The sequence below is a fragment of the Lepidochelys kempii genome, chromosome 6, assembly GCF_965140285.1.
Source record: "Lepidochelys kempii isolate rLepKem1 chromosome 6, rLepKem1.hap1, whole genome shotgun sequence".
Taxonomy (NCBI): domain Eukaryota; kingdom Metazoa; phylum Chordata; order Testudines; family Cheloniidae; genus Lepidochelys; species Lepidochelys kempii.
Window position 1 is genome coordinate 91912966 of NC_136385.1, and position 25279 is coordinate 91938244.

General features: G+C 50.3%; 1 protein-coding gene across 1 annotated transcript; it reads right to left on the reverse strand.

The window, feature by feature from the left end:
- Positions 1-2794: 2794 nt before the first annotated feature.
- TGFB3 (transforming growth factor beta 3) lies at positions 2795-24401 on the reverse strand. The gene is made up of 7 exons (XM_073349245.2): positions 23256-24401; positions 11596-11759; positions 10615-10744; positions 8936-9043; positions 7862-8033; positions 6823-6976; positions 2795-3956 (listed from the first exon to the last, which is right to left on the reverse strand). Exons 1-7 carry the CDS (start codon positions 23728-23730, stop codon positions 3798-3800), a joined length of 1362 nt encoding a protein of 453 aa, XP_073205346.1. The 5' UTR covers positions 23731-24401; the 3' UTR covers positions 2795-3797.
- Positions 24402-25279: the final 878 nt, after the last annotated feature.

Here is a 25279-nt window from a genome sequence, read left to right on the forward strand (position 1 = left end):
CTCAGACGTTCTTGTTAAATCCTGGATTTGTGCTGGAAATGGCCCACCTTGATTATCACACACATTGTAAGGAGAGATCACTTTAGATAAGCTGTTACCAACAGGAGAGTGGGTTTGTTGGGGAGGGTGGGGAGAAAACCTGGATTTGTGCTGGAAATGCCCCACCTTGATTATCATACACATTGTAAGGAGAGTGATCACTTTAGATAAGCTATTACCAGCAGGAGAGTGGGGTGGGGGGAGAGAAAACCTTTTGTAGTGGTAAACACCCATTTGTTCATGGTTTGTGTGCATAAAAACATCTTCTGTATTTTCCACAGTATGCATCTGATGAAGTGAGCTGTAGCTCACGAAAGCTTATGCTCAAATAAATTGGTTAGTCTCTAAGGTGCCACAAGTACTCCTTTTATATTGAGATTAGTGATTATGTTTGTATCATTTGAGCCTAGCTAGGTTTGCTCCTGGTGGGGGAGTTATTAGGTGTGTATTCAGTTCAAGTAGTAAGGAACCACTGCTTCCATCTGCTTTCCTACAGTCCACACTTGCTTTCCCCATTGTAGAAGACCACATGGAACAGCTTTTTGCCTTTGCCCTCCTTCCCCAGCACCAATGTTCTGAAACAACCTGCTGTTGGTGCTGGACTCAGGAATCTATTCAACCTGCCATTAACCAAAGTGCTGTTGGGTTATCTCACAGCTGATCTGTAACCAAACAGCCCTATAAGACCTCTTCTCTATGCACATTTACAGACAGGGAAGCTGAGCCCCAGAGAGGGGAGACACTCTGCGGTCAAAGGCAAGTCAAATCAATGGCAGAATACAAACCAGTTTGTCACACTCCCAGGCCTATGATTTAACCTCTAAGTCATCCATGCCACTCTTGACTCAGCCTGCCCTTCCAGAAAGCAGCTCCCCAGATAGGAGGCGGAGAGGTGAGGATCTAGTGGTCTGCAGGCCAGACTGAGAGCCAGGAACTCCTAAATTCTAATTCTTTCTCTGCCACTAGCAACCTCTATGGCATGGGGCAAGTCATTTCCCCTCTCTAAGCCTTAAGTTTCTCCATTTGCCAGCATTAATTAGTGAACGTTTGTGAAGTGCTGTAAGTGTCAAGTATTAGAAGGCTTGGTGCTCTAGTTCAGCCCTTCATAGCCTTCCTCCCCCCCCCCTTTTTTTTTTTTTTTTTAGAGAGAAAGGGAGCCATTCAATTGAATGGGCAGCAGGGCCAATCCCAAGGCCAAAGAGGAGTGATAACCAGAGAGCAGGCTCCAATTTGTAAACGAAAACCTCCGATGGGGGTTGCTGCTAAGAGATTAGAAGGGATTCCTTTGCCAGCTGGCATCTGGATTCCCCCATCTATCTAACCAGGCATTTACAGCATGTCCATCAGCACGTTATTGTAGTCACAGTGTACTCCCTCACTTGTCTTTCAGTGAGGAAAGCACCAGCCCTAAGAGCACCTCACTGAAGGGTTAAATTACACACAGTAACAAGTGTGTGCTGCAAGGCTGGGCAGCGCTATTAGTTTCATCACAAGTGACTACAGGTCAAGGAGACCTGAAGAAAAATAAAGGGATAAATTTAGGCAGTGAGGGGAAGGGCCCTTTTATCAGAGCTGGTGTTCCTTCACTGCAGGATCCTGGCCAAAAGGGCATCCAACCACTAGTTGCCAGCTAACCATCTAGATGTTTTTCATGTCTCATTAAAATGCCTGGAATTCTGTGTTGGGGCAGTACCACAATGAGGTGAGCAGCAGCTGCCTGTATTTTGAAGGAGGAGGATCAAACTGGGACCTGATGGAAGAACTACACCTAAAGGAGAAGAGGCCCATGCGGAAGCCTGGCTGCAGGTGAGTATGGGCTACCAGCCGAGCATCATTTTGCACTGAGTTGTTGAGGTGGGGCAACATGTCCTATGGTCTTAAGAACATGACTAGGAGTGATTTTGGCTGCCTGAGTCAGAGGGTCCATGTGTGCATGATGCTATTGGAGTGGGTCTATTTATGGGTCCCACTCTTTCTAGAAGTGTCCAAGTGCAGGAGATAGTGTATCTGTATCTGGAATACCGTGCCCTCTCTTTGTGGTGACTCTAGATGAGGAGAGTGGTGGGTGCTATATCTTGCCATGGGCATGTCTCTGAGACTGTACAGGAGAACTGGGTGGCTAGGTTTGGCAAACTGAAGCAGTCTGAATGTGTCTATGGGACAATTTCTTCGGTATTTATATGTGTGGAAGTCCATGTTTAGAAAACGATATATGTCTGTGTGCCCATTTGTGACAGGCTGTAACTCTACTTGTTTTCTCACTTGGCAGACTGCAAACAAGAGCAAATCCAGCTGAACGTGTGAAGTTATTAAGCCACAGTGACTGTCGTGTACTCCGTGGCAGGCTATCTATAAGTGCATTGCCATATGTGTTGGACTCTATCCATATTTTTTTTGTATTGACAGGGAGGTTGTCTGCCTGACAGCACCTGGTGGAGGTGATTGCATATCAGAGGTGCTAGGTGGGATGTGGCACATACAGAACTGGTACCATTTGGGTGGACTGCATGGATCTTGACCTGGCCTTCAGGATGAGCGTTTTTTGGCAATGGGAGGAAGAGGAGCTTTCAGGCATGATCTCATCTTGTGAGTCTCTAGCTAGCCGTAGTGCTCTGTGTTCCCAGTGAGAATGGGACAAGGGGTTCTGAGTGGGGGGCAGATCTCGCAGTCACCCTAGCCTATGTTGCAGCTAGAACAGAATTCTGATATGATAAAATCTCTACCCCTTCAGCAAATATTGCCTCTGGTCAGAAAATTCCATTTCCCAAAAAAATATTTATTTTTTTACAATGGTTTTGAGATTAATATTTTTTTTAAACCTCGGCAGGTGAGACCTGGGCTAGGTCCTTGTGCAGGAGAGATGCAGAATTCCCTTAGGCACCTCACACACCACAACAAACAAAGGGTCCTTTGGGGGGAACAACCCAAGACTGGATGGGTCCAAATCTAGGTACCCACAGGAGCCACGGTGCCTGCACTGACGCAAAAACCTTCCAGCAGGACCTCCAGGAGTGGAGAGTCGCTGCATGGCAAGGGTATGGAGACATCAAGCCTTCTGTGAATGGAGTCAGCACACCCTTCCCTTCTTCTCTCAGATTAGCCCATCCTGAGCAGCTTGAATGTGGGGCTTGTGATCTGGATTTAGACCTCAGTATTCAGGAGCTACGGAATGGACCTTTGTGATTTGCAGGATAGAGTGTAAGCTGTGGACTCCTGCATCCCAGCTCTAAGGCAGCAAAAGCCTGGATGTCTCTCTCAGATTCCCTTCTTGGTGAACTTTATTTTTTTAAGAAAACTTGTTTGTTCCTTCATAAAGAAATCCTGATTCTTCAGGACAGAGGGAGGGCTGGGGTCCCAGGATAGCTGAAGCCGGAACAGAAAGGATTGTCCAGCCTCCCTTCCCCCTTTCCAGCACGCTCATCCCGCTCTCCTGCTTCCCATTCTCAGCTATCCCCTGCCTCCAAACACAGTGCAGTTTCTCCATTCAGTGCCCCTCCACCAAAAGTCCAGCCATTCCGAAGTGTGGTCTTCACATCACCAAAGTGACTCTCAGAGAGAAGTACATGGAGCCACCAAGACAGAGAAATGTTCCAAAAGGGATCCCCAAAGTGGGTGATATGTCCTGAGCTGCAGGGTTAGAAGCCCAGGCCTCAGTGTGCTCAGGTCTCTGGCCCCCTTGTTCCCTTCATGTTACTCTGGGAGCCGGAGAGTAGGTGGTAACTGTTTCTCTCTCAGCTTTGGGTAGGGCTGGGTGCCTTTCAGCTGCACTTGCAGGATTTCACCACCATGTTGGAGAGCTGCTCCACTTTGGGGGTCCTCCCAACATAGTACAGGATGGTGAGGGGCTCCAGATCCTGGGGGACACAGCAGGGCGAGGCAGACGCCTCTGGATTCAGCGTGTGATACAGGCCCAGCACCTGCAGAAACAAAACACATGTAGGAACTATGTTGGAGATGCCTGAGGCTACTAGGGTTGCCATGTGATGCTTTTCCACTCCAGTGGGATCAGCAGAGCTGGTCTCCAGGCATTTATATCACTCAACACTATAGTACTTGACTGACTGGCAGGGACACTCTCCAGTAGGTTTGCCCCAAAATAGGGCCATCTTTGAAAGTTTCTAATCTGCCCAGCCTTGAATGAGCCTTTATTATTTACTGCCAAGTCCATTTGCTCTGATAATCGAAGCGAGTGATCTATGGAGCGTAAATGCAGCCTGAATAACAACTAACCCCTCTTAGCTGGGCATTGGCATGGCTGCTGGTGTCAAAATTTATGCTTTTAACAAAGCAGGGTGTAACTAGCCTGGGGCCATGTTGTGCTGAGCTCCATAAAAAGCAGCTGAAAAAATCAGTGTTGTTGATTTCAGCCAACTTCTCCAGATAGTACTGGATTTAATCCAGCCTTCTCAAGTATCCATGGTTCCCTCCCAGCTTTGAACCATCTGATGAGCTCGCTCCACTCCATCCTCCAAGTCATTACAATATAGTACTGGAGCCAGAACAGAGCCCTGTGGGATCCCACTGGATTCCTCCTCCCAGCTGGCCCTGAACCACTGATGATTATACTCTCTAGTCACGTAACTCTCTTATAGCAGTAGCCATGTTTCTCCTCAAAGGTAGCTGCATTTCAGTGGTGGGTGACATCTACATTTACAAGGTGAAAATCTGCTCTCACCTGCCCTAGTCCGGTCCCATTGACTGCACTGGAGTTGGCCCTATTTTAAATGAAAGGAAAGTTTGGCCCATGGTCTAAGTCGGGGTGGGCAAACTACAACCAGGGGCCACATCAGACATTTTAATCTGGCCCTCGAGCTCCCACCGGGGAGCAGGATCCGGGGCTTTCCCCACTCTGGCACTCCAGCCGGGGAGCAGTGTTGGGGGTTTGCCCCACTCCACACATGTCGTGGCTCTGCACGGGTCCCAGAAGCAGCGGCATGTCCCCACTCTGGCTCCTAGGCGTAGGGACAGCCAGAGGGCTCCTCACACTGCCCCTGCCCCAAGTGCGGCCCCCGCAGCTCCCATTAGCTGGGAACCGCAGCCAATGGGAGCTGCAGGGGTGGCACCTGCAGATGGGGCAGCATGCAAAGCCACCTGGCCATACCTCCGGGTAGGAGCCAGAGGGGGGACATGCCGCTGCTTCTGGGGGGCTGCTTGAGGTAAGCACTGCCCAGAGCCTGCACCCCTGACCCCCTCCTGTGCCCCTGCCCCAGCCTTGAACCTTCTCCCACCCTCCAAACCCCTCATTCCCAGCCCCACCCCAGAGCCCGCACATCCAGCTGGAGCCTGCACCCCAACCCCCTGCCCCAGCCAGGAGTCCCCTCCCACACCCTGAACTCCTCATTTCTGGCCCCACCGGAGACCCCACTCCCACACCCAACCCCCAATTTCATAAGCATTCATGGCCTGCCATACAATTTCCATACCCAGATGAGGCCCTCAGGCCAAAAAGTTTGTCCATCCCTGGTCTAAGTGCTTTGTGATCCTTGGAATTGTACAGTGCTATGGAAACATCCTTTTTTATTATATAGATCCATCTAATCCCCATTTCTTTATCTTCCCTCTGGGACATCCCCCTCACTGAAATGCTGCACACCCCCTAAGACAGAAGTGAAGTTGGTTCAAAGTGATTATTTGTGAGGAATCTTCTGTTTCTCACAGTATTTGCCCCTAGGCACTTCTGACAAACTGCCTTACTAGCTCACCGTTCTAACAACTGACCAAGGTTTTGTCATTAATCTTGTTGCTCACTAATTTCCTGCTTTTTCCTTGTTCCTTCGAAAACAGGAACCAGCCCAAATTCCCCTTACATTTACACTGATTCAGCCCCACTGACTTCCAGAAAACCACCTAACAGAATGTGCCCCTCTCCACACACACTTGCCCTTTTCCTGTGCCCTGGGAAGGAGATCTCATCCCCATGGAGCCATTGGTCCCACCCTCCCTTTACCCTGCTTCCAGCATTTATTCTTTAGTCATTTCCTTGGTTCCAGTACTCCCACTGCTGCTAGCCCTTTAGCTCAGTCAGGCCTTGCTGATGTGCATATGCTCAAGTCAGCAAGAAAGTTTTAACCTGCTTCCTGAGATCCCTTCCTTACCCACTTAGCTATCATTGCATTGAGTATCCTGTTACCAGTGGCAATTTTAGTGAAGCTTGAATGAAGCAAAGTAGCTAGTGAGCAATTCTGCCTTCTCTCTGTCCTGCTGCCATCTCCCCTTCCGGGGGGGGGGGGGGGGAATATAGTCCTATCTACACACAAAATCACTTCACCCAACACTGGGGTATTAGGCAGCAGCTGTTTACAAGTGCCCAGCAGTGTTCGGTGACAGTTTACAACAGAAAGTGCAGAAGAATCCTATATCCAGTGGAAACTGCAGGAGGAGTTTAGGAAGCAGAATATAATTATTGGAGTTGAAACTTGACCTGAGCATTTGGATTAATATCCCATCCATTACACACAACCCCTCTCCCCCCGCTGCCACCAAAAAGAAGTACCCGGGGATCTTTAATGATCACAGGTGGTCAGCACGGCTGTTTAAAATCTCATTTGATAGGCAGCCGCACAAAGCTCCTGAGCATTGGGCTGAGGCATGGGCTCAGTACCTACTCCAAAGGTAGCATGCCCCCAACTGAACCATTGCCTGCAGCACCCCGAGGTTTCCTGGCACTGGCCTAGCTTGCCCCTACTTCACTTGAAATAGATCAGCCCCAAGGGGGTTATAGCTGCAAGCCACAAGCAGCCACCACCATTAGAAGCCCCTGTCAGTATCAAATGCCTGTCGTACCGTGCTGTGGGTTGTGTCTGCGCTGCGGAGGTATGGGCAAGGGCCTGAGCAGAAGTTGGCGAAGTAACCCTTGGGCTCATGGACCCATTTCCAACCCAGGTCCTGTCGGAAGTCGATGTAGAGAGGACGCACACAGCAGTTCTCCTCCAAGTTCCTGACACAAAACATTGGCACAAAGTGAATTCAAGGACATAGGAAAGATGGGAGCTTCTGCCCCTCCCCCACGTGGCTCAAGGGCTTCATGCCCCATTGAAGGATACAGTCTTTTAAGTAGAAGGAGCTATTATCTCCAATGCCTGGTCTGACTGCGTGACTAGGCCCGATGCTACTCTGGGAGAAACATAGTTTTGGGTGACCAGGCTGCATGGCTACTACAAACAGAGCTGGGAGTACCAAGAGAGAGGGAGGTCTGCAAATATGGCAGTGCTCAACTTCTACCACCAGGGGACACCCCCATCAAGATGTGGGGAAGGGAGAGGGAAAGAACCTGGATACATATGAAAATTCCTTTTAAAAGCAGAAGTGGAACATCAGAAACAAATCATAATGGCCAAGCGTGGGCACACCATGTTCAGCAACTCCCAAAATATGCATCAAAAGACCCAGCCTTGGTTGGATGACATGGCAAGTTCCAGCTCACACTGATAGTTCAAATGTGTCCTGCAGGAGGCAGTTCAAGTCCCCATAGGTCACACTTGCTGGCTAGCTGCTCAGTGACAATAGTGGGGCTGTTTTTCCAATCTGTGTCAGTTTCTCCTAGGACTCCAGACACCACTGAGCTCTTGTCCTGGGATGAAGAAGCAGCATCCTGAGCTGGCCCAGCACAGCTCTGCCTTTAAAAGCGCCCTGGGGAGTGCACTGATTCACAAACATCTCAGAGGACCCTGCTTATCCCAGCAGTTTCCAATGGGCTGGAAGCTTCCAGGTGTTTCCATGTCACCTGGCAAAAAAAACAGCAGCTATCCCAGAACTGGTGATCCTGCTGCTGCTTGACTGAGGGGGAAGGATAACGCCAGGGGTAGGTGGGGTCCTTGCTTACCGGAAGCAGTAATTGGTGTCTAGAGCTCGTTTCTTCCTGTAACCTCCCAGAGCTGGACTCTCAAGCCGATGTGGGGGTAACATCATCAAAATCAGGTGGGGGTTGTGAAGGTCCTTCTGCTTCTTCAGCCGCCCCAAGTCCCCACGCCCATGGTCATCCTCACTGTCAATGCCTGAGGACAGAAAAAGGCACCCTCCTGTAAAGGGTTTGCCTCAAAGCAGAAAGGGGACTGTATGGACCGAGGAAGGTGTGGAGAGAGACCCCAGAAGACCTTTCAGTGACCTGGGCATGACTGTGTAATGCTTTCTCCCACTCCTAACCTAGGGAGAAGGGGACTCAATCTCCCTGTTACATTCACTCCTGGACTTCTTCCCAGACTGCACCCTAACTGGACCCTCACTTGGCCAGCGTGAATTTGGTTGTCACTGGCCTGAAATAGAGGCTTGTGGGCCACTTGTTTTACTATTTACAAACTGCTGGTCAGGCTGTTAATCAGTCCCCCTCTCTTTTGGCTTCAGTCCCAGGACAAGCAGAAAGATGAATGGTTTAACGATGTCAGATCATTGGCACTCTGCAGAAATAGCCTCAGAAATGGAGCTGGTGGGGGCTAGTGGCTACAGCCCAAGGCTCAGAGCCAAGAGATTCCTAGTTCTTAACCCAGCCAAGCCACTGTCTCTCTATGCCACCTCAGGCAGGATGTCCGATTCCTGGTGCTTCAGCCACCCTATCTGGAAACCAGAGTGAAAAACAGAATCTCACGAGAAATCTGAGAATGCAGCAGAGTCAAACTTCCCAGAGAGAGGTTACAACACACAATTACCCCTTTCTGCACACATCCATCCATACACACATATATATACACTCGTGTACTTAGCAGCACACACACTCTAAACAAAGAATTCATGCAGTGAAACAATCCATGTGCAAGCCCATATCTATAATCACTACATGTACATGGGGTTCCCTGGGTGTAAAATACTCAAACATTCAGATCAAACTGGAGAGTCAGTTCTTCTGCAGCTGCTCCATGCTCCTCTCTCCCATGAGGTTCCCCCAACCCTTGCCCCTTGTCACCTTTGAACTTGACCTCCAGCACCTCGTTAAAGTTTTCCAAGATGTCCCCATTGGGCTGAAAGGTGTGACATGGACAATGGATGCTGATCTCCAGACCCAAGTTGGACTCTGCAGAGGAAGAGGTGACTCCATGAGAAACGCAATTCTAGCTATATGAACTGTCCTTCAACTTACGAAGAGAGTCCCAGGGAGGCAAGAAACCCCATAGCTCCTAAGATCTGGGATCAGCACAAGGGCTGCTGGATGACATGGGAGGTGGGGACCAGCTATTATCTTAAAAAGGAGAATGAGAGGCTTCACTTGTACCAACAGCCATGCCCTTGTTAAAAGGAATGTTCTCCTGAGGGGAGGAGGACATTTATGGCTAGATTTTCTAAAGCACTCAGCACCTAACAGCATCTGTTTTCTTTAGTGGGTGCTATTGGAAGCTGAACCCTACGTGTTCAAATCTGGCCCTAAGTGTCCATGTTAAGTCAGTTTTCTTCCCCATCACTGCTCCACTAACAGGCCTCCATCTACTGCTGGAGGAAGAGTCCTGAAGGCAAGTGAGTGTGACATGAATAAATGTTTCACTGGGAGCATTTTGCCCAGCCGTGATCAGTACAGCAGCTGCAGCCTCCTGTTTTTGTTGATTTTCCATCTAAGTCACACAGATTTTCCTGAGGTAATGTATTTCTTCATATTAATGAAAACTTCCTGAGACCTGCCATACTGTGTGGTCACAAGAGAGGTTCTCATGGTAGCAGGAATCTGTTGACACAAGAGTCTTACAGAAGCTCCTATTCTATGTCTTTGTATGAATGGAAATGGCTGTCTGTCTGTGGAATTTCTAAGGTACCTGTCACTTTGATATCTAAGCACCATCCACATTGTGACCACTTGCATTGCACATTATCAGCCAGCATGACTGCCCAAAACTAAGTGTGATACAGGTACTGAACTCAAGCCATTAAGGACAGAAGTTGGACTGCTTTAAAATAGGAGCCAACAATCTCATGGCTCATCCTTCCTGAGACTGGCTTCATGCCAAGTGCCTGCATTCCAGCTTTCAGTGACACCCAGGTTCCAGCTGTGAGGGTAATCAAGCTGTGACTCATGGTACCTGTGATCCAACTATAAGGGGTACTGAGAGTTATCTCGTAACTGTTTGCTGACTCTGCTGAATGATAGCAGAGGCAAAACTATTAATATGTTCTCAGCCACAGCCCTTTGTACACTGTAATACTGTGGCCTCTATCTAGCTAGATGTGTCAGACAAATGCATTAGACTAGAAGCTCTGGTATTCCCTCACCTTTACACCTGTGAGACTTTAAATAGGCAAGAGAATCAGGATTCTTGGTCCAACCACATTGTTTGCAGTTCTAAGGGAGCTCAGCCTCTTGAAGAGGAGGAAACCTAGCCACTATCATGTCCTATAGAGAATGGGAACTCCAGGGAGGGCTAGGTAGCTAAAGGAGTATGGAGGAGGCACACCAGGGCAGCTCCTTGTGGGTAGTCTTGTCTCAAACTGGGCAGAACTGCTTTTGTTGGAACCTCACTGCCTTGGACTGAGGGAACTATCCTTTTCTAGAGGGAGATGAGGTTTTCCTCTGTACGTTATCTGAAGGAATGGCACTGGTGGCTCCCTGAGCGAATCAGACCCTCCACCCAGGCCTGTCTGAGACAGCAAGACCCCTACCTCTGCGCAGGAGCCACTCACGCACAGTCTCAGTGACATCGAAGGACAGCCACTCGGCAAAGCCCCTCGTTTGCACATTCCTGCCGCTGAGGTAGCGCTGCTTTGCTATGTGTTCGTCAGGCCGGAGGATCTGTGTTGGGAGGAGACACAAAGGGAATCAGCCAGTGCAGCATGGCTGGGGAGCAGAGACACCTCACATTCTCTATTTCCCCACCAGGGTTAGATTTGTTATGAAGTAATCCAGGAGGAGTGTGCCAGGGAGGGATACACTGGGAATGACTTCATCTTTCCTTCAGGAATACTCTGTCACAGGTGAGAGTGATACCCATTCTCTAGGCACAAACTGGAGTATTGCATGGGACCTTTACAAAGCATCTTGCTCTTAGAGGACTGGCCAAACCTTCTCCTGCTGTGTCCCAGTGGCAGGGGAGGGTTGAGGGAGTGCTAGCCTGGGCTGTAGGGGAGCTGGGTTCAATTCCTGCTCTCACCAACATCCTGTGTGACCTTGGGCATGCCTCTTAGTTTCTCTGTGCCTCAGTTACATCTGTAAAATGAGGATAATAGCTCTTACCTGCCTCACAGGGGTCTTGGGAGGATAAATACATTAAAAATTGTGAAGTTCTTAGATACTGTGGTGAAGAGGGCCATGTAAGTACAATAAATAGGGGTGTAACTCTGGAGAGGCATGGAACACTGGAATACTGCAGCAGATGGGAACCTTTAGGAGAGGGCACCATGCCAGGATACCCAGGGTATCTGAGAATGAGTGAACAGGAAAAGGGGCAGCGAAGACCCAGGGGAGAAAAGGACCTAAAAAGGTCAGGCTGAGGTGGCTGCCTGCGCTGGGGGAATTAAGAGGGTTTTAGCCCCTTCTTGCCCCCTGCCTTTGCACACCCTAGTTCTGTTTAGCCCTGAGAGCCACAGCCAAGCTGCCCCCTCATCCTGCCCCCTAATGCATGGAGGTGGGGGAGAGCCACTCACCTGGAAGAGCTCGATGCGCTGCTCGCTGCGTTTGGAGCTTGGGTTGGGCATTCGCAGCACCCGGAACTCAGCCCGGAACAGATTGGTGCTGTTCTTCTCTGCTGAGGACACGTTGAAGCGGAAGACATTGGAGGTGATGCTCTTGGGGCAGATGCCCAACTCATCTAGGAGACAGAGAGGGAGGCTGAGAGCCATGGGCTAGAGTAGGAGGGCCTGGGCAGAACAGCACAGCTAACCCTGTGAGCAGCAGTGGATTGGCAAGGGGCATTCTGAACAAAGCCTGCCATTTGAACTTCTGCCACGTTTATACTGCAGTCTGACTGTCCTGACTGAAGAAAACAGATGGGGGCAAATTCTCCACCCAAGCCTGCTCTAAACCAGAGATTTTTCTGCAAAATTTTCCCACTGATGCTACCATTGTTTCATCTTAACCAGCCACGGCAATAGAGGGCCCCAGGTAGACCAGTCACCAGCATTTTTTATTCCATGTCATCTAACCCAGCTCAGGGCTGGTTTAATCAACACAGGTTTAAAATGCCAGTGGCCATGCAATCCGCATCTGCACTAACGCTCCCACTGTTGCTGTCACCAGGGGAGTTGAACAACATTTTTCTGGAGTAGACAAGGCGTCATGTACATGAGTCCCACCCCCCTAAAGGCAAGCGAATACCTCTGGATTTACATCACCACCTCTGAGCACAGGACCTGGTGCAGTTGTCTTTGAACCTTTGTTTCACAAAATTCTCTTAGAAAAAAACTATTTGGATATGGCGCTGTCTCCTGGAATGAAAACTGGTCAGAGGCCACAAAGCATGAGGCAAGGAGGGGAATTTGGGGGTGTTGTCTTGTAGGTACTGGGCCTTAATGCCAAGTCCTAATCTTCACTGATGGACTGGCTGAAGGACTGACATCGGATACTAGCCGCAAACACCAGCAAGGACAAAGAAATAATCCCAAGGGACCTAGAGAGATTAGACCAATAACAGAATGGGGCAGCCTGCTGGGAAAAGTACTCAGACCCCAGATACCCAACAGGAAGGGAGGGGAGGGGCCTGGAGAATGGATATGGTATGAGTCAGAAGAGAGGCCCCACAGAATGAGCCTCACCTCATCCAACATATTGTACTGCCTCTGTTCTCCCACTCCCCTCTCCTCTGCCCTAGGCTTACAGAACTGCCCAGCCGTACCTGGGAGTGCAGCTCCCTGAACTCATGCTTCACCTTCATCCTGGGTACAGAACAGCCCTCATGACTTCCACCTCTAAAGCCAGCATCACCCTGGCCCCTTCAGTCCCTGCTCCTCTTTGCCCCCGTATGCCAGTTTACTGCTAGCTGCACAGAGCATGCAGCTTCTCACGTGCTGCAGACCCAGCACAGTGAATGGGCCCTCAGTGGGGCCTTAAGCACTGCTCTATTGTGTCATTTGATGTGACATTTGTGTTGGTCTTAAGAAAAGAATTATCCCATGTTTCTGCTACAGTCCCAGCATGTGACGAACAGACAGGAGGCCCTGTTAATCCTGAAATAACACCCTGGTCTCAGACACTTCTCTTCATGGCACCATCAACTTCCAAAGGAAACAGGGCAGCAGGTTCTGAAGAGAGGGGCTAGTGTAAAACCAGCACCTTGGAGAGGAGACAAACCTATCCACAAATGGACATAAGCTCCCACCACAAGTTCCCAGGGCCAGATTCTGCTCAGCATGCCATTGGTTAAATCCACAGTCACTCCAGTGAAGACAAAGGCCCTTCTCTTGATTTACACCCAGACTCAGAGAGCAGGAGTGCAAGAGTTCATGGGGATTCACCCCCTGGATGCTCTGACTTTCCAGCCAAGCCAAGGTGTAAGACAAAATGCTGCTCCCATTGAACTTGCTTGGGAGTTTTGCCATTGGCTTTTTTGGGACCATGGTTGGAACACTTCCCCATCCAACAGGATTTATCTGATGCATTGCTCTCACCCAGGAGACAGATGCTTGGTGCATAATGGGTGAGTATCCCAGAAATGGCTCAGATCCCTATAGCAGCAGCAGACAGGACTGCTCATGCCCACAACTCAGCAGGAGACTGAGGACATGCCAAGCCATGCTGTGATAATGAGCAGGTAGGTTCTTGTAGCAAACCATGAGTTCTTAGTTTTCACTCCACAGAAAGGTGCTGTCTCTCAAATGACACATGAAATCAAGGCCTTGGCCCGTATGCTCATTAACAGTCCCAGGGCATCCTCCTGGAAGAAGCATAACTTGGGCAATTCCACTCTGCCCCTAGGACCACTCTGTGGTTCCAGGTAGATACTGTCTTTCACTTCACTTCCTGTCCTAAACAGTTTTATAGTGTTGCTAGTCACTATTAGCCAGGTTGCACTTCCATTCCAGAGGTGTCTGCCTATCAGTGGTGGGTGAAGTGGTTCCTATATCCATGTACATGCTTTACCCTATGTGCAGTGCAGTTAAGGCTTAGTTAATTAATGTGTATAACAGACCCTGAGATCCTTGGCTAAAAAGTACTAGAGAAAGGCTATTGTTTTTATACCTTATCCCTCTCCTGCTCTCACCACATCCTCTTCTTTCTGTCTGTCTAATCTTTCTAGCCCTCATCACCTTGTTATCTGAGCACATCCCAGTATTTACTGGTAGAACTAACAATCTATCTTTCTTTCTTTTCAGCGTGTAAGAGAAATAGCTTGTTTATAGTTGTTTCCATTTACTATGAGTGTGCTGTACAAAAAAGGCTTTGTTGAGAGAAAGCTAAGCTGATAGTTCTGTATTTCATTCCGAATGTAGTCAGGTCCATGCCCAGTCTTGTCTCTTGTGGTAGACTGGGCCCAACTCCTATGAAATCTCTGTCTCCAGTACTCATTAGCCTCACCCACTGGTTGCCCATTTCATTGATCTGGTGGGATGAAGCTGTCGCTGGAGGTCCTGGTCACAGAGGAAGAGTGATCGACCTCTTAGGAAGTTAGAGCCAGTCCCACCAGAGGCGTGTAGAGGGAGTTTGAATATCAGGACAGAGACTTCAAACTGGATTCTGGGCTTGATCGGACACCAGTGCAGGGATCTACCTAAGCAGACAGGTGTTTGGAACCAGCTACACCTGTTCCAGAGTCTGGTGCTTCATTTGTGGATCACGTGAGTTGAAGTAACTGAGCCTGGAGATCATGAATGCATGGATATCCCTGTGGCCAGGTCTGTGCACCAGGGTGGGGTGCAGGCTGATGGCCATTCATCATTGAATGGAGCAGTTTTTGCCGCCATTGCATATTTGGGTGTCCAGTAGCACCAAGAAGCCCAAAAGGGCTCAGGGCTGTGGGCTGACTCAACAATCTGAAAGCAGATGCCTTCGATTGTAGAGGATGTGATACAGAAGGTAAGTTCTTCAAAGTGCTTCCTCTTCTGACCAGTGTAACCTCAGCTTTGCCTGAGTCAGTATTAGCCAGCTGCTCTGATCCAAGTGCTAAGTTGAGGAAGGCCCTGAATGAGATGGTGCTGTTTGTTTGATACAAAGGAGAGATGGAGCTGGGTATTGTCTGATGGCACTTCTGCCCATGTTGTCTCACCAGCTCCGCCCATGGCTCATATAGATGTTGAATAATATGGGGGAGAGGATTGAGATGTGTGGGTCTCTGCAGTTGAGGGCTTTGGACGTGGAGGGACAATTGGCCAAAGGACCCAGTGGGTTTGGTATAACTGCACCCCTCTCCCAAGATGGCCTCTGTTTTGTGACATGAGGCCAAGCAAGGTCACTCGCTGGCAGATATGAGTCCTCCTCTCTGAGACCATCCAGTCAGCACTCAAAACGTAGCTGGGGCTGAGTCACCTGAATCTCAGGAGACCCTGGATTCCTGGAGTAGAGGGACTTGGAGGGGCAGAAGGGGATTATTCTGATTATTGTTTTAAGGTTGGTTCTTGTAGGTTTTTATCTCCAGATTTATGTGCTTTGGAGAGACAATGGCATCCTTCTCTTCTTTAATGAATCTCAGCTCTCTCACCACCCCCGCTCTAATATTGCAGAGCCTCCAGACACACCCATGAGTTGCGAGTGTGGCAGCAGGGTATTTGACTATCTTTGGCTGCTGCTCCCTCACCCCATATTACCTGTGGCCCCCTCTCTTCTGTCCCCTTGAAATCCCATCTGTGCAGTACAGTGCAGGGCAGATATCAGTAGCCTACATGCTGAATCCAGCCACCTGTGTATGTGAAGGGAAACACAGAAGGCTTCATGGCTTCAACATCTCTCTCTCTCCTACTTTCCCCAGGTAACTGGGTGTCTCTCTGGTTGTCTCTCTCTGCTGGTCTCCAGAACAGGCTGCTTGCCTCGGGTGTGAGAAGTGGGTGACTCACACTTGTCACTTATTAATTGTGGCATATGGCTCTGAGCACGGGTTGGGCTCTGACAATGGGATAATGGGATAATAGTGGTTTGGGGCTCCCTACAGCAGTGGTTTTCAAACTTTATTTCTGGCGACCCAGTTGAAGAAAATTGTTGATGCCCGTGACCCAACAGAGCTGGAGATGAGAGGTTTGGGGTGTGGGAGGGGCTCAGGGCTGGGGCAGAAGTTTGGGGTGCAGGGATGAGGGCTGTAGGGTGGGGCCAGGAATGAGGGGTTCAGGGTGCAGGAGAGGATTAGGGCTCTGGGCTAGGGGTGCAGGTTCTGGGGTGTGGCCAGGGATGAGGGGTTTGGTGTGCAGGAAGAGGCTCCGGGTTTGAGGGGGCTCAGGGCTGGGGGAGAGGATTGGGGTGCAAGATTGGGGCGTGGGCTTGCCTTGGGCAGCTCCTGGTCAGCAGCACAGCGGGGGTGCTAAGGCATGCTTCCTGCCTGTTCTGGCACCGCGGACCATGCTGCACCCCGGAAGCAGCCAGCAGAAGGTCCGGCTCCTAGGTGGAGGTGCGCAAGTGCTTGGGGCAGGGGCCCCGTGGCCCCCCCACCTCGGAGCCGAACCTGCTGTTGGCCGCTTCCAGGGCGCAGCGCGGTGTCAGAACTGGTAGGGAGTAGCCTGCCTTAGCCAGGCAGCACTGCCAATGGGACTTTTAATGGTCCGGTTGGTGGTTCTGACCAAAGCTGTTGTGACCCAGTGCCTTACATTCCGCGACCCACAGTTTGAAAACCACTGCCCTACAGGCTGCTTGGTGTGGACAGCACAAGTGGGCAGGGCTGGGGAGAGGACTGTAGTGGCACCACTGTCCCTTTAGAAATAAATTAGGAGACTCTTTTAAGCCAGTGGTGTTCAGCTCCTCCCCCGCATACTGCTTGCAAGGCTGGGGATGGGATGGGAACAGGGACGGCCGTTCACCCAAACACAAACGGCCTGTGTTTTGGAGGGTTTGCTGACGACCTTGGACAGAGCACTCTGCTCTCTAGGGAAGTGAGACATTCCTTGAGCAATGGCCACCTTCCCCTGCTGTGCTTTAGTGCCCTGGGTAGCACAGCAGAAAGAGCATTCCCTCTAGTGACCGAACAGCTCTGATCATGGATGGGGTCAGGTGCCTGCTTTTCTAATATAACCGGGTTCGCCCTGCTCCAAGCTTACTCCTCAGCTTTCCCCATTGTCAAGTTGGTGTCCTGGAGAAGGATGAGGTCTCCAACCCAGTGAGTTGTTCAGCTGAAGGTTTGGAGTTAGGAAAGTTTTGAGCATGGCTACGTGTGCATGTGTGAGACTCCCCTGTATCAGCCCCTAAGATCCTTCACAGGAATAAGACTGGCTTATGGCTCAGAATTTGCTCTAAGATCACCACCTGAGGATGACAGCATCAGGGGACAGTTAAACATTAGCCACTTTTGAAGACATAGGGCCAAATTCAACCCTGTTGTAAGTGAATTAAACTCCACTGAAGTCAGTGGGGATGTGGCTGCTTACACAGGACTAAATTTGACACAATGTCTCCCATGGCAACTCAGTTCCCAAGATGTCTCTCCCCAGGACACACACTGGCCAGTCCCGGGAATTCAGTCCAAATAGCACTTTGAACCCAGTGTTCAGTCATATACTGGGCATTCTGGATAGGAAAGGTTAAATAATTTTAGTGCTAATCAAAATAAGAGACCAGCAGAATAAGAGACCTGGTAGTGATGGGTGACTTTAACTACCCAGACATCTCTTGGAAGAGTAATATGGCAAAACACAAAATTTCCAATAAGTTCTCTGAATGTATTAGTGATTGCACACTGCAAACTATCTTGATTCAAAGGAAAGATAGGAAGAATAGTAAGAGGCCAATACGGATACATCAGGAGCTATTTAATGACCTGAAAATCAAAAAGGAATCCTACAAAAAGTGGAAAAATGGATGGATTGCTAAGACAGAGTATAAAAGAATAGCACAAGCATGTAGGGACAAAAATCAGAAAGGCTAAGGCACAAAATGAGTTACACCTAGCAAGGGACATAAAAGGAAATAACATGAGGCTCTTTGAATGCAGTAGGAGCAAGAAAAACAAAGGAAAGTGTAGGTTCTCTGTTTAAAGGGGAAGGAAGACTAATAATTGATGACATCAAGAGGGCTGAGGTGTTTATGTCTATTTTGCTTCAGTCTCCACTAAAAAGGTTAAAGGTGACCAAGTACTTAATGCAATTAATATTAACAACAAGGGGGAAAAATATGTTAAGAAATAGGGAAAGCACAGGTTAAAGAATATTTAGATAAGTTAGATGTGTTAAAGTGGGCAGGGCCTGATGAAATTCACCCTAGGGTACTTAAAGACACAGGTGCCAACTTTCGTCGCCGGTGGGTGCTCGTGCCCCCCCACTCCTGGCCCCACCCCTGCCCCACTCCACCCTCTCCCTGCCCCTATTGGACCCCTCCCCAAATCCCCACCCCAGCCCCGCCTCTTCCCCGAGCACGCTGCGTTCCCCCTCCTCCCCCCTCCCTCCCAGCGCTTGCCGCGCGAAACAGCTGTGGGAGGGGGGAGAAGCAGGACGCGGCGGTGCACTCAGGGGAGGAGGCGGAGCAGAGGCAGAGGTGAGCTGGGGTGGAGGGGCAGGTCGGGGAGCTGCCGGTGGGTGCAGAGCACTCACCAATTTTTCCTCATGGGTGCTCCAGCCCCGGAGCACCCACGGAGTTGGTGCCTATGCTTAAGGAACTAGCTGAAGCAATCTCAGAACCGTTAGCAATTATCTTTCAGAACTCCTGGAGGATGGGTGAGGTCCCAGAGGACTGGAAAAAGGCAAACAGAGTACCTATCTTTAAAAGGGGGAACAAAGAGGACCCAGGGAATTATAGGCCTGTCAGCCTGACTTTAATACCTGGAAGAATACTGTCGTAAATGATTAATCAATGTATAGGTACCTAGAGAATAATAGGATTTCAAGGAATAGCCAGCATGGATTTGTCATCAAATCATGCCAAACACATCTAATTTCCTTTGACAGGGTTACTGGCCTAGTGGATGTGGGGAACCAGTAGACATGATATATCTTGATTTTAATAAGGCTTTTGATACACTCCCCCATGACACGCAAACTAGGGAAATGTGGTCCAGATAAAATTACTATAAGGAGGGTGCACAACTGGTTGAAAGACTGTACTCAAAAAGCAGTTATTAATGGTTCACCGTCAGACTGGGAGAACAAATCTAGTGAAGTCCCACAGGGGTCAGTCCCAGGTCTGGTACTATTCAATATTTTCATGAATGACTTGGATGATGAAGTGAAGAGTATACTTATAAAATATGCAGGTGACACCAAGTTGAGTGGGGTTGCAAGCACTTTGGAGGACAGGATTAGAATTCAAAACAGCCTTGACAAATTGAAGAATTGATCTGAAATCAACAAGATTAAATGCAATAAAAATAACTACAAAGTACTACACTTAGGAAGGAAAAATTAAATGCACAGCTATAAAATGGGCATAACTGGCTAGATGACTGTACTGCTGACAAGGATCTGGGAATGTATCTCAAATGGAATATGAGTCAACAATGTGATACAGTTGTGAAAAAGCCTAATATCTTCTGGGGTGTATTAACAGGAGTGTCATATGTAAAACACGGAAGGTAATTGTTCCACTCTACTTGGCACTGGCTCAGCTGGAGTTCTGTGTCCAATTCTGGGTGCCACTCTTTAGGAAAGATACGGACAAACTGCAGAGTGTCCAGAGGAGAGTAACAAAAATGATAAGAGGTTTAGAAAACCTGACCTACAAGGAAAGGTTGAAAGAACTGGACATGTTTAGTCTTGAGAAAAGAAGACTGAGGTGGGGCCTGATAACAGCCTGCAAATAGGTTAAGGGCTGTTATAAAGAGTAGGGGAATCAATTGTTCTCCATGTCCACTGAAGATAGGACAAAAAGTAATGAACTTAATCTGAAGCAAGGGAGATTTAGGTTAGATAGTTGTAGTTAAACTCTGGAATAGGCTTCCATGGGAGTTGTAGAATCCCCCTCATTGGAGGTTTTTAAGAACAGGTTCAACAAACACCTGTCAGGGATGGTCTAGGTTGACTTGGTCCTTCCCCAGCACAGGGGACTGGACTTGATGACCTCTTGAGGTCCCTTCCAGCCCTACATTTCTATGATTCTGTGATTAAAAAGAGTCTGCCAAATAGTGGCCCAGTGATGTTGCAACTTTCCCCCTCATCCCTTTTAATGCACCTCAGTCCTGGCCTGCACCACCCCCTGCTCTTCCATTCCTGCTCTCCCCCTGCCAAGGTGTGCCAATGCACCTCAAATGCCAGCCTTCAGCCTCCTATTATCTTTACTCATATTGCTCCTGCATTTGAACAGGCTCCTTCTTTCCTGGTACCAACCATCCTCCTTCTACCCCTCCAGAGATAGCATCCAAACCCTCTCCTTTCACCTCACCTTATTCTGCTGTGCTCCACTGTGGTGCTATCTGACACCATTTGCATGTCCAAACCATATTTGTCTATAGTGTGTCTATCTGATTTTGACTGTAAGATGATTTTAACTCAGGGCAGGGACTGGCCTACCAACGTGTTTGCAGAGCACCATTAATGGCATTATAGTAACAGCCCTCCTTCCTGCCTTGCAGTCTTCCCTGCTCCTTGAGTCCTGGTGTCTCCTGAGAAGATAACTAATCATATAACCACATGGCATACAGTCTGCTAGAGATTAAATGAAATTAGTTGCATTACCCCATTGTATCCCTTATTCCACTTCATCATGGTAAGAGTAACGTAAATCTGGCAGTATGGCTGCAATCTGAAACTGCCACTACTGAGATGCAGCTCCTCCAGTACAACAGTACCAGGAACCTCTGGCACCAAAACAGCATCCCCAATGCAATACTACAGCATCAGGGAACAGCCTGTATTGTGATATGACTGCATGTCCTCCCCTGTCTTCCAAAACTGGGGAATCTCCAGCACTGCCTGAATGGATTGCTCCGTGCCTACATCCACACAGCTTCTGAAACTGCAATCTGCTGAGGGTTTGTGTCTGCTCAGTCTCTAAGTCTCTGTATCTGCCCCTGAATCTGGTTACTGTCTGCATCTGTGTCTGCTCAAGTCTGCTCTGCACTTGCTCAACATCTGTTTTTCAGTGTCTCCTTGGTGTCTGTGTCCCATTGGGATCTCCTCTGCATCTACATCTCCTCAGCTTCTACTTTGGTGTCTGCTCTGCACCTGTGTGACCCTCTGTTCATTATCTGTCCCCTCAGCATCCCCTCAGTTTCTGCATCTGCTCAGCATTTTCTCAACCTTTGAGTCTCCTAGGCATGTATGCAGTGTCTTGTCATTATCTGTGTCTCCTTAATCTCTGAATTTCCTCAGCATCTCCTCTGTCTCCCCTCAGTGGCTGAATCTCCTCAGCAGTTCCATCTCCCCAGTTTCTGTCTCTCCTCAGCACCTGCTTTCAGTCTCCTCAGCATCTCCTCCATGTCTGTCTGCCTTTCTCAGCACCTTTATCTTTGTCTTCTCTGCATCTGAGGACACTCTGCACAGAGTGAATGGGTCAAAGCCATCCCTGTTGTAACCACTGAAGCCAGCAGAGTTTTGCCACAGATGAATTTGGCCTGATGCCTGGGCCTCTGTTGTCCGCATGAGAGACACTTTTAGATTTCTGTTACTAGTCCTTGTGGGTAAATTCAGCCTACAAGCCTCAAACTCTTTCCTCCTCTTCCCCTCCCCCCCCATCTTTTCCCTTTTCTTTCCTTTCTTCTTTCGTCTCTAGTCTCCTGTGTGTGTGTCTCTCTCCTCCCTTCCCCTCATCTTCAGGATCTCAGTGCTCAAGACATTGGCTGGGCTTGCTATTCCCTGGCCAGAGTCTGAGCTGATGTTATTCCAAGACACTGAAAAGCCCATCCCTTGCCTGTCCTGTTGCCAATGCTCAAACTCCTCCACCTGCTGCGGAGCTGCTCTCCAGCCAGCGTTTGGCCTCTTTTTTTTTTAAAAAAAAAATCATGTTTTAAAAATTAATCTTTTTTTTTCAGACCCCTGTCTCGTCCGCGTCCCCCAGCTTCTCTCCAAACTCCCCTACACACTCTTTCCTAGACACCCCGCCCCCGGTTCTCTAATGCTCTGTCCAATGACTTGCTCCAGTCCCGCCGCACACACACTTGCTGCCCCCTATCCCGATAAGCAGTAATTTCAGAGCCCACGAGGACACCTAGTGGTAGGAAGGGGGCATGAGGCTGTTCCCAGCATTCTATCTGCCCTCAGACTCTGAGGGTTTCTGTCCGTGCAGTCTCTCAGCATTAGCCAAACTTCCTTCCCTCCTACTGCGCTTTGAAAATCTCTGCTGTAAACACGAGTCACGTTCACTGAACATATATGTTCAAAGACATGCAAAAACATACGGATCTCAACTTCCCCATCTGAGCAGATACACACGCCAAGAAACACTGCACATTCCAAGGCATAAACTCTTCCCAAGCACGTACAAACACACATAGAGATGCGCACATCTCACACCCACTCAGGTATACCGCAAGACACAGAAACAAACATCTCATATGTCACTCCATCTTCACACAGGCCTGAAACACACAAGTACTCTTATCTCACTGGAAAGAAATGTAGATACCTATTTCAGACACACACACTGGTACTCACACATATATGTACACACACCTACTTGCACAAATGCACGTGTGCACACACAGATACAACATACATGCACATATATGCAGATGCAGACTGACAATGTATCATATAGGGTGGGTGCACACACGCACAAATAGGCCTGTACACACATATTCACCTTTGTACAGACATCTGCGTGACCATATGTACATGCATACACACCCACACCTATGCATTGTCAAACACATTTTGCAGCCAATGTGGTGTGGCTTAATCACCTGAAAAAAGCAACAAAAAAGGAGTTTGCTATGACTGTCACTTTTCTCTTTGCTAGAGGTGGTTCAGGCCAAAGTAGAAGTGGCCACAATTATCCAGAAACCTGCCGCCTAGCTTGGAATGACCACCAGGGTCCGTGAATGCCCCCCACCAGGAAACTTCGTCCCTTCCCGATGGAAGTCCTGAGTATTCTTCCTGCTTTCCCCCTCCTCTGTCCCATCCCGCAGGCTTCGGAGTCCTTTCCTTCTTCCCCTTACTCCCTCCGCCCTTTTCCTCCCGTGCCTGGAAAGCCCCTAAGCAGCCTTGCCTCTCAGCTTCATGCAGTGTGTGTCTGCTGCCCAGCCTTGGGTTCCTCCCAGGATGATGCCCTGAAAGCCAGGCACAGGAGCAGAGAATTACAGGGAACTTACTGTGCTCGGGGAGACCCTGGATCATGTCAAATTTGTGGATCTCCTTGGCGTAGTATGCGGACTCTAAACTGTCCTGAGCGCAGCTCTCCTCCTCCATCTCCTCCAGCAGCTCCCGGGTGCTGTTATACAGGGCCAGGATCTGGTAGGGCACATGAGCTGGTCCCACCGTCTCGGGGGGGCTCGTGAGCCTCAATTTGCTCAGGATCTGTCCCCTAATGGCCTCCACCCTCTTCTTCTTGATGTGGTCAAGGTCTAGGGTGGTGCAAGAGGAGAGCGAAAGGCTGACAGTGGCAAAGCTCAGCAGGCAGAGGACCACCAGAGCCCGTTGCAAGTGCATCTTCATGTGCGAGAGTAAAGAGGGGGCCACAACGGAGAGAGACCCCAGAGGAAGCGCAAGTGGGCTAGGGAGACCAGGCAGGGCTCTCGGTGCAGCCTCCCCAGATCCTGCAGACTGAGGCTTGGCAAGAAGGTGCATGAACTCACTGCGCTGTGAGAGATTCAGGACTTCCAGGAAGCGCTGGCAACACTTAGGAAGGAGAAACAGGCTCTGTGCCTCGGCGAGCCGGGATCCTTCTCCATGTGTCCAAGCAGGACCCGCTGAGCCAGGGCTCCAGGCAGACCAGGGCAGGGGAGGGGGCCTCCGCACGAAGCGCACTGCCAGGAACAGCAGCGACGTCGAAGCTCGACTGTGCCGTGGGGCAGCCTGGCAGCTCCAGAGGCAGGTCCCCTGGACCAGCGAACTGCGGCGCACGTGTCAGGCGGGCAGGGCAGGGCAGCCCCCCGGGGCCGGGCAGGCGCGGGCTCGGCACTTGTTGCGGGCATGCACCATCCACGCGCTCCCCTTAGCTCACATCCCCTGGGGGGGGGGGCAGGGGGGGGTTGGTCATTCGCTGCCGCTTGGCTCCATTGGCTGCTGACTCGGGACTGCGCGCAATTAAGCGCCGGCCGGGCTGCACATCCCTCTGGCGTCTCCGCGGGGATCCAGGTAGGAGCGTGGGGCAGCGCTGCCCTGCCCCTCGCCCCGCTCCTAGGGGGTCTGCTGGCGGTACCCCCCAGCGCGCAGCCGGAGCCCTGTGCTCTCCGTGTCCCTTTCTCTCGCGCTCTCCGGCCCCGGGGCCCCCCTCGCTCCCTCACACACACTGACTCTCTATTCCTCTCGGCTGAAATTTTATACCTCCCTCCCATGACGTCTGCGGGCCTGCAGAGGGGCGGGGGAGGGACCTGCCAGCCCAGCCTTCGGCTTCAAACCGGGTTTAATGCGTCCCGCAGGCGCGGGGGAAGCAGAGCGCGCGGGAAGGACGCTGCGGGCTCCCCTGCTCTCCGGGCTGTCTGGCGTGGGGCCTGTTCCCCACCCTGCCCTTGCCCCCAGACACAGTCTCCCCTCAGTCCCGCTGGCTCCCCCCCTTCTCCTGCCAGCGCCCACTTCTTCCTCCCCAGCCCCTGATCGCGTCGTTCCCGGTGAGCAGGGGTGTGGCAGCGGAGCAGCGCCACCCTTGGACCTGGCCCTCCCTTCTCATTCCCTTGGGGTGACCCTGGAGGGAGGGAAGCCACCGCCCAAGCCGGACTGGCAGATCCCGAAATGGGACGTTGGCTCATTCCTGGGCCTATAAGAAGAAGTCCCTTGTGCCCGAGGGGCGGGGGGTGGGGTGGTCAGCGCCCCGGGCCCCGCACTGCTTTAATCGTGGTCGGGGCAGCTTCGCGGACAAGCCTGGTACGCGCTCCCGGGGCTGGGGGGGGGTTTCGGGAAGGCCAATGGCGCTCTCTGGTGGCGAGCACATGCCGGCGGCGCGGCTCCTAGGCAGCCCGCTCACCCCCGCCGTTCCCAGACTGGGTTCCTTGCAGCCCTCGCTGGTGGTCCGCAGAGAGCTGGCGGGTGACTTGGTGCTGGCGCCTCCGCCGATTTCCAGCTGCTAAATTGCATTAAAAGAAGCTAAAAATACATGACATACTTTGCTGATGTGCTTTTTTCCATGTGAGCAATTGCTGGAGTTGCTGTAGGGATGGGATACAACGGGGGAAGGGAA

Coding starts and splice junctions, on each gene's coding strand:
- TGFB3 (XM_073349245.2), bottom strand. CDS start 23,730: ATGCACCTTCTTGCCAAGCCTCAGTCTGCAGGATCTGGGGAGGCTGCA. Junction 6,977..7,861: donor GACACCAATTACTGCTTCCG/GTAAGCAAGGAC, acceptor GTTTTGTGTCAG/GAACTTGGAGGAGAACTGCT. Junction 3,957..6,822: donor CAGACACAACCCACAGCACG/GTACGACAGGCA, acceptor TTGTTTCTGCAG/GTGCTGGGCCTGTATCACAC.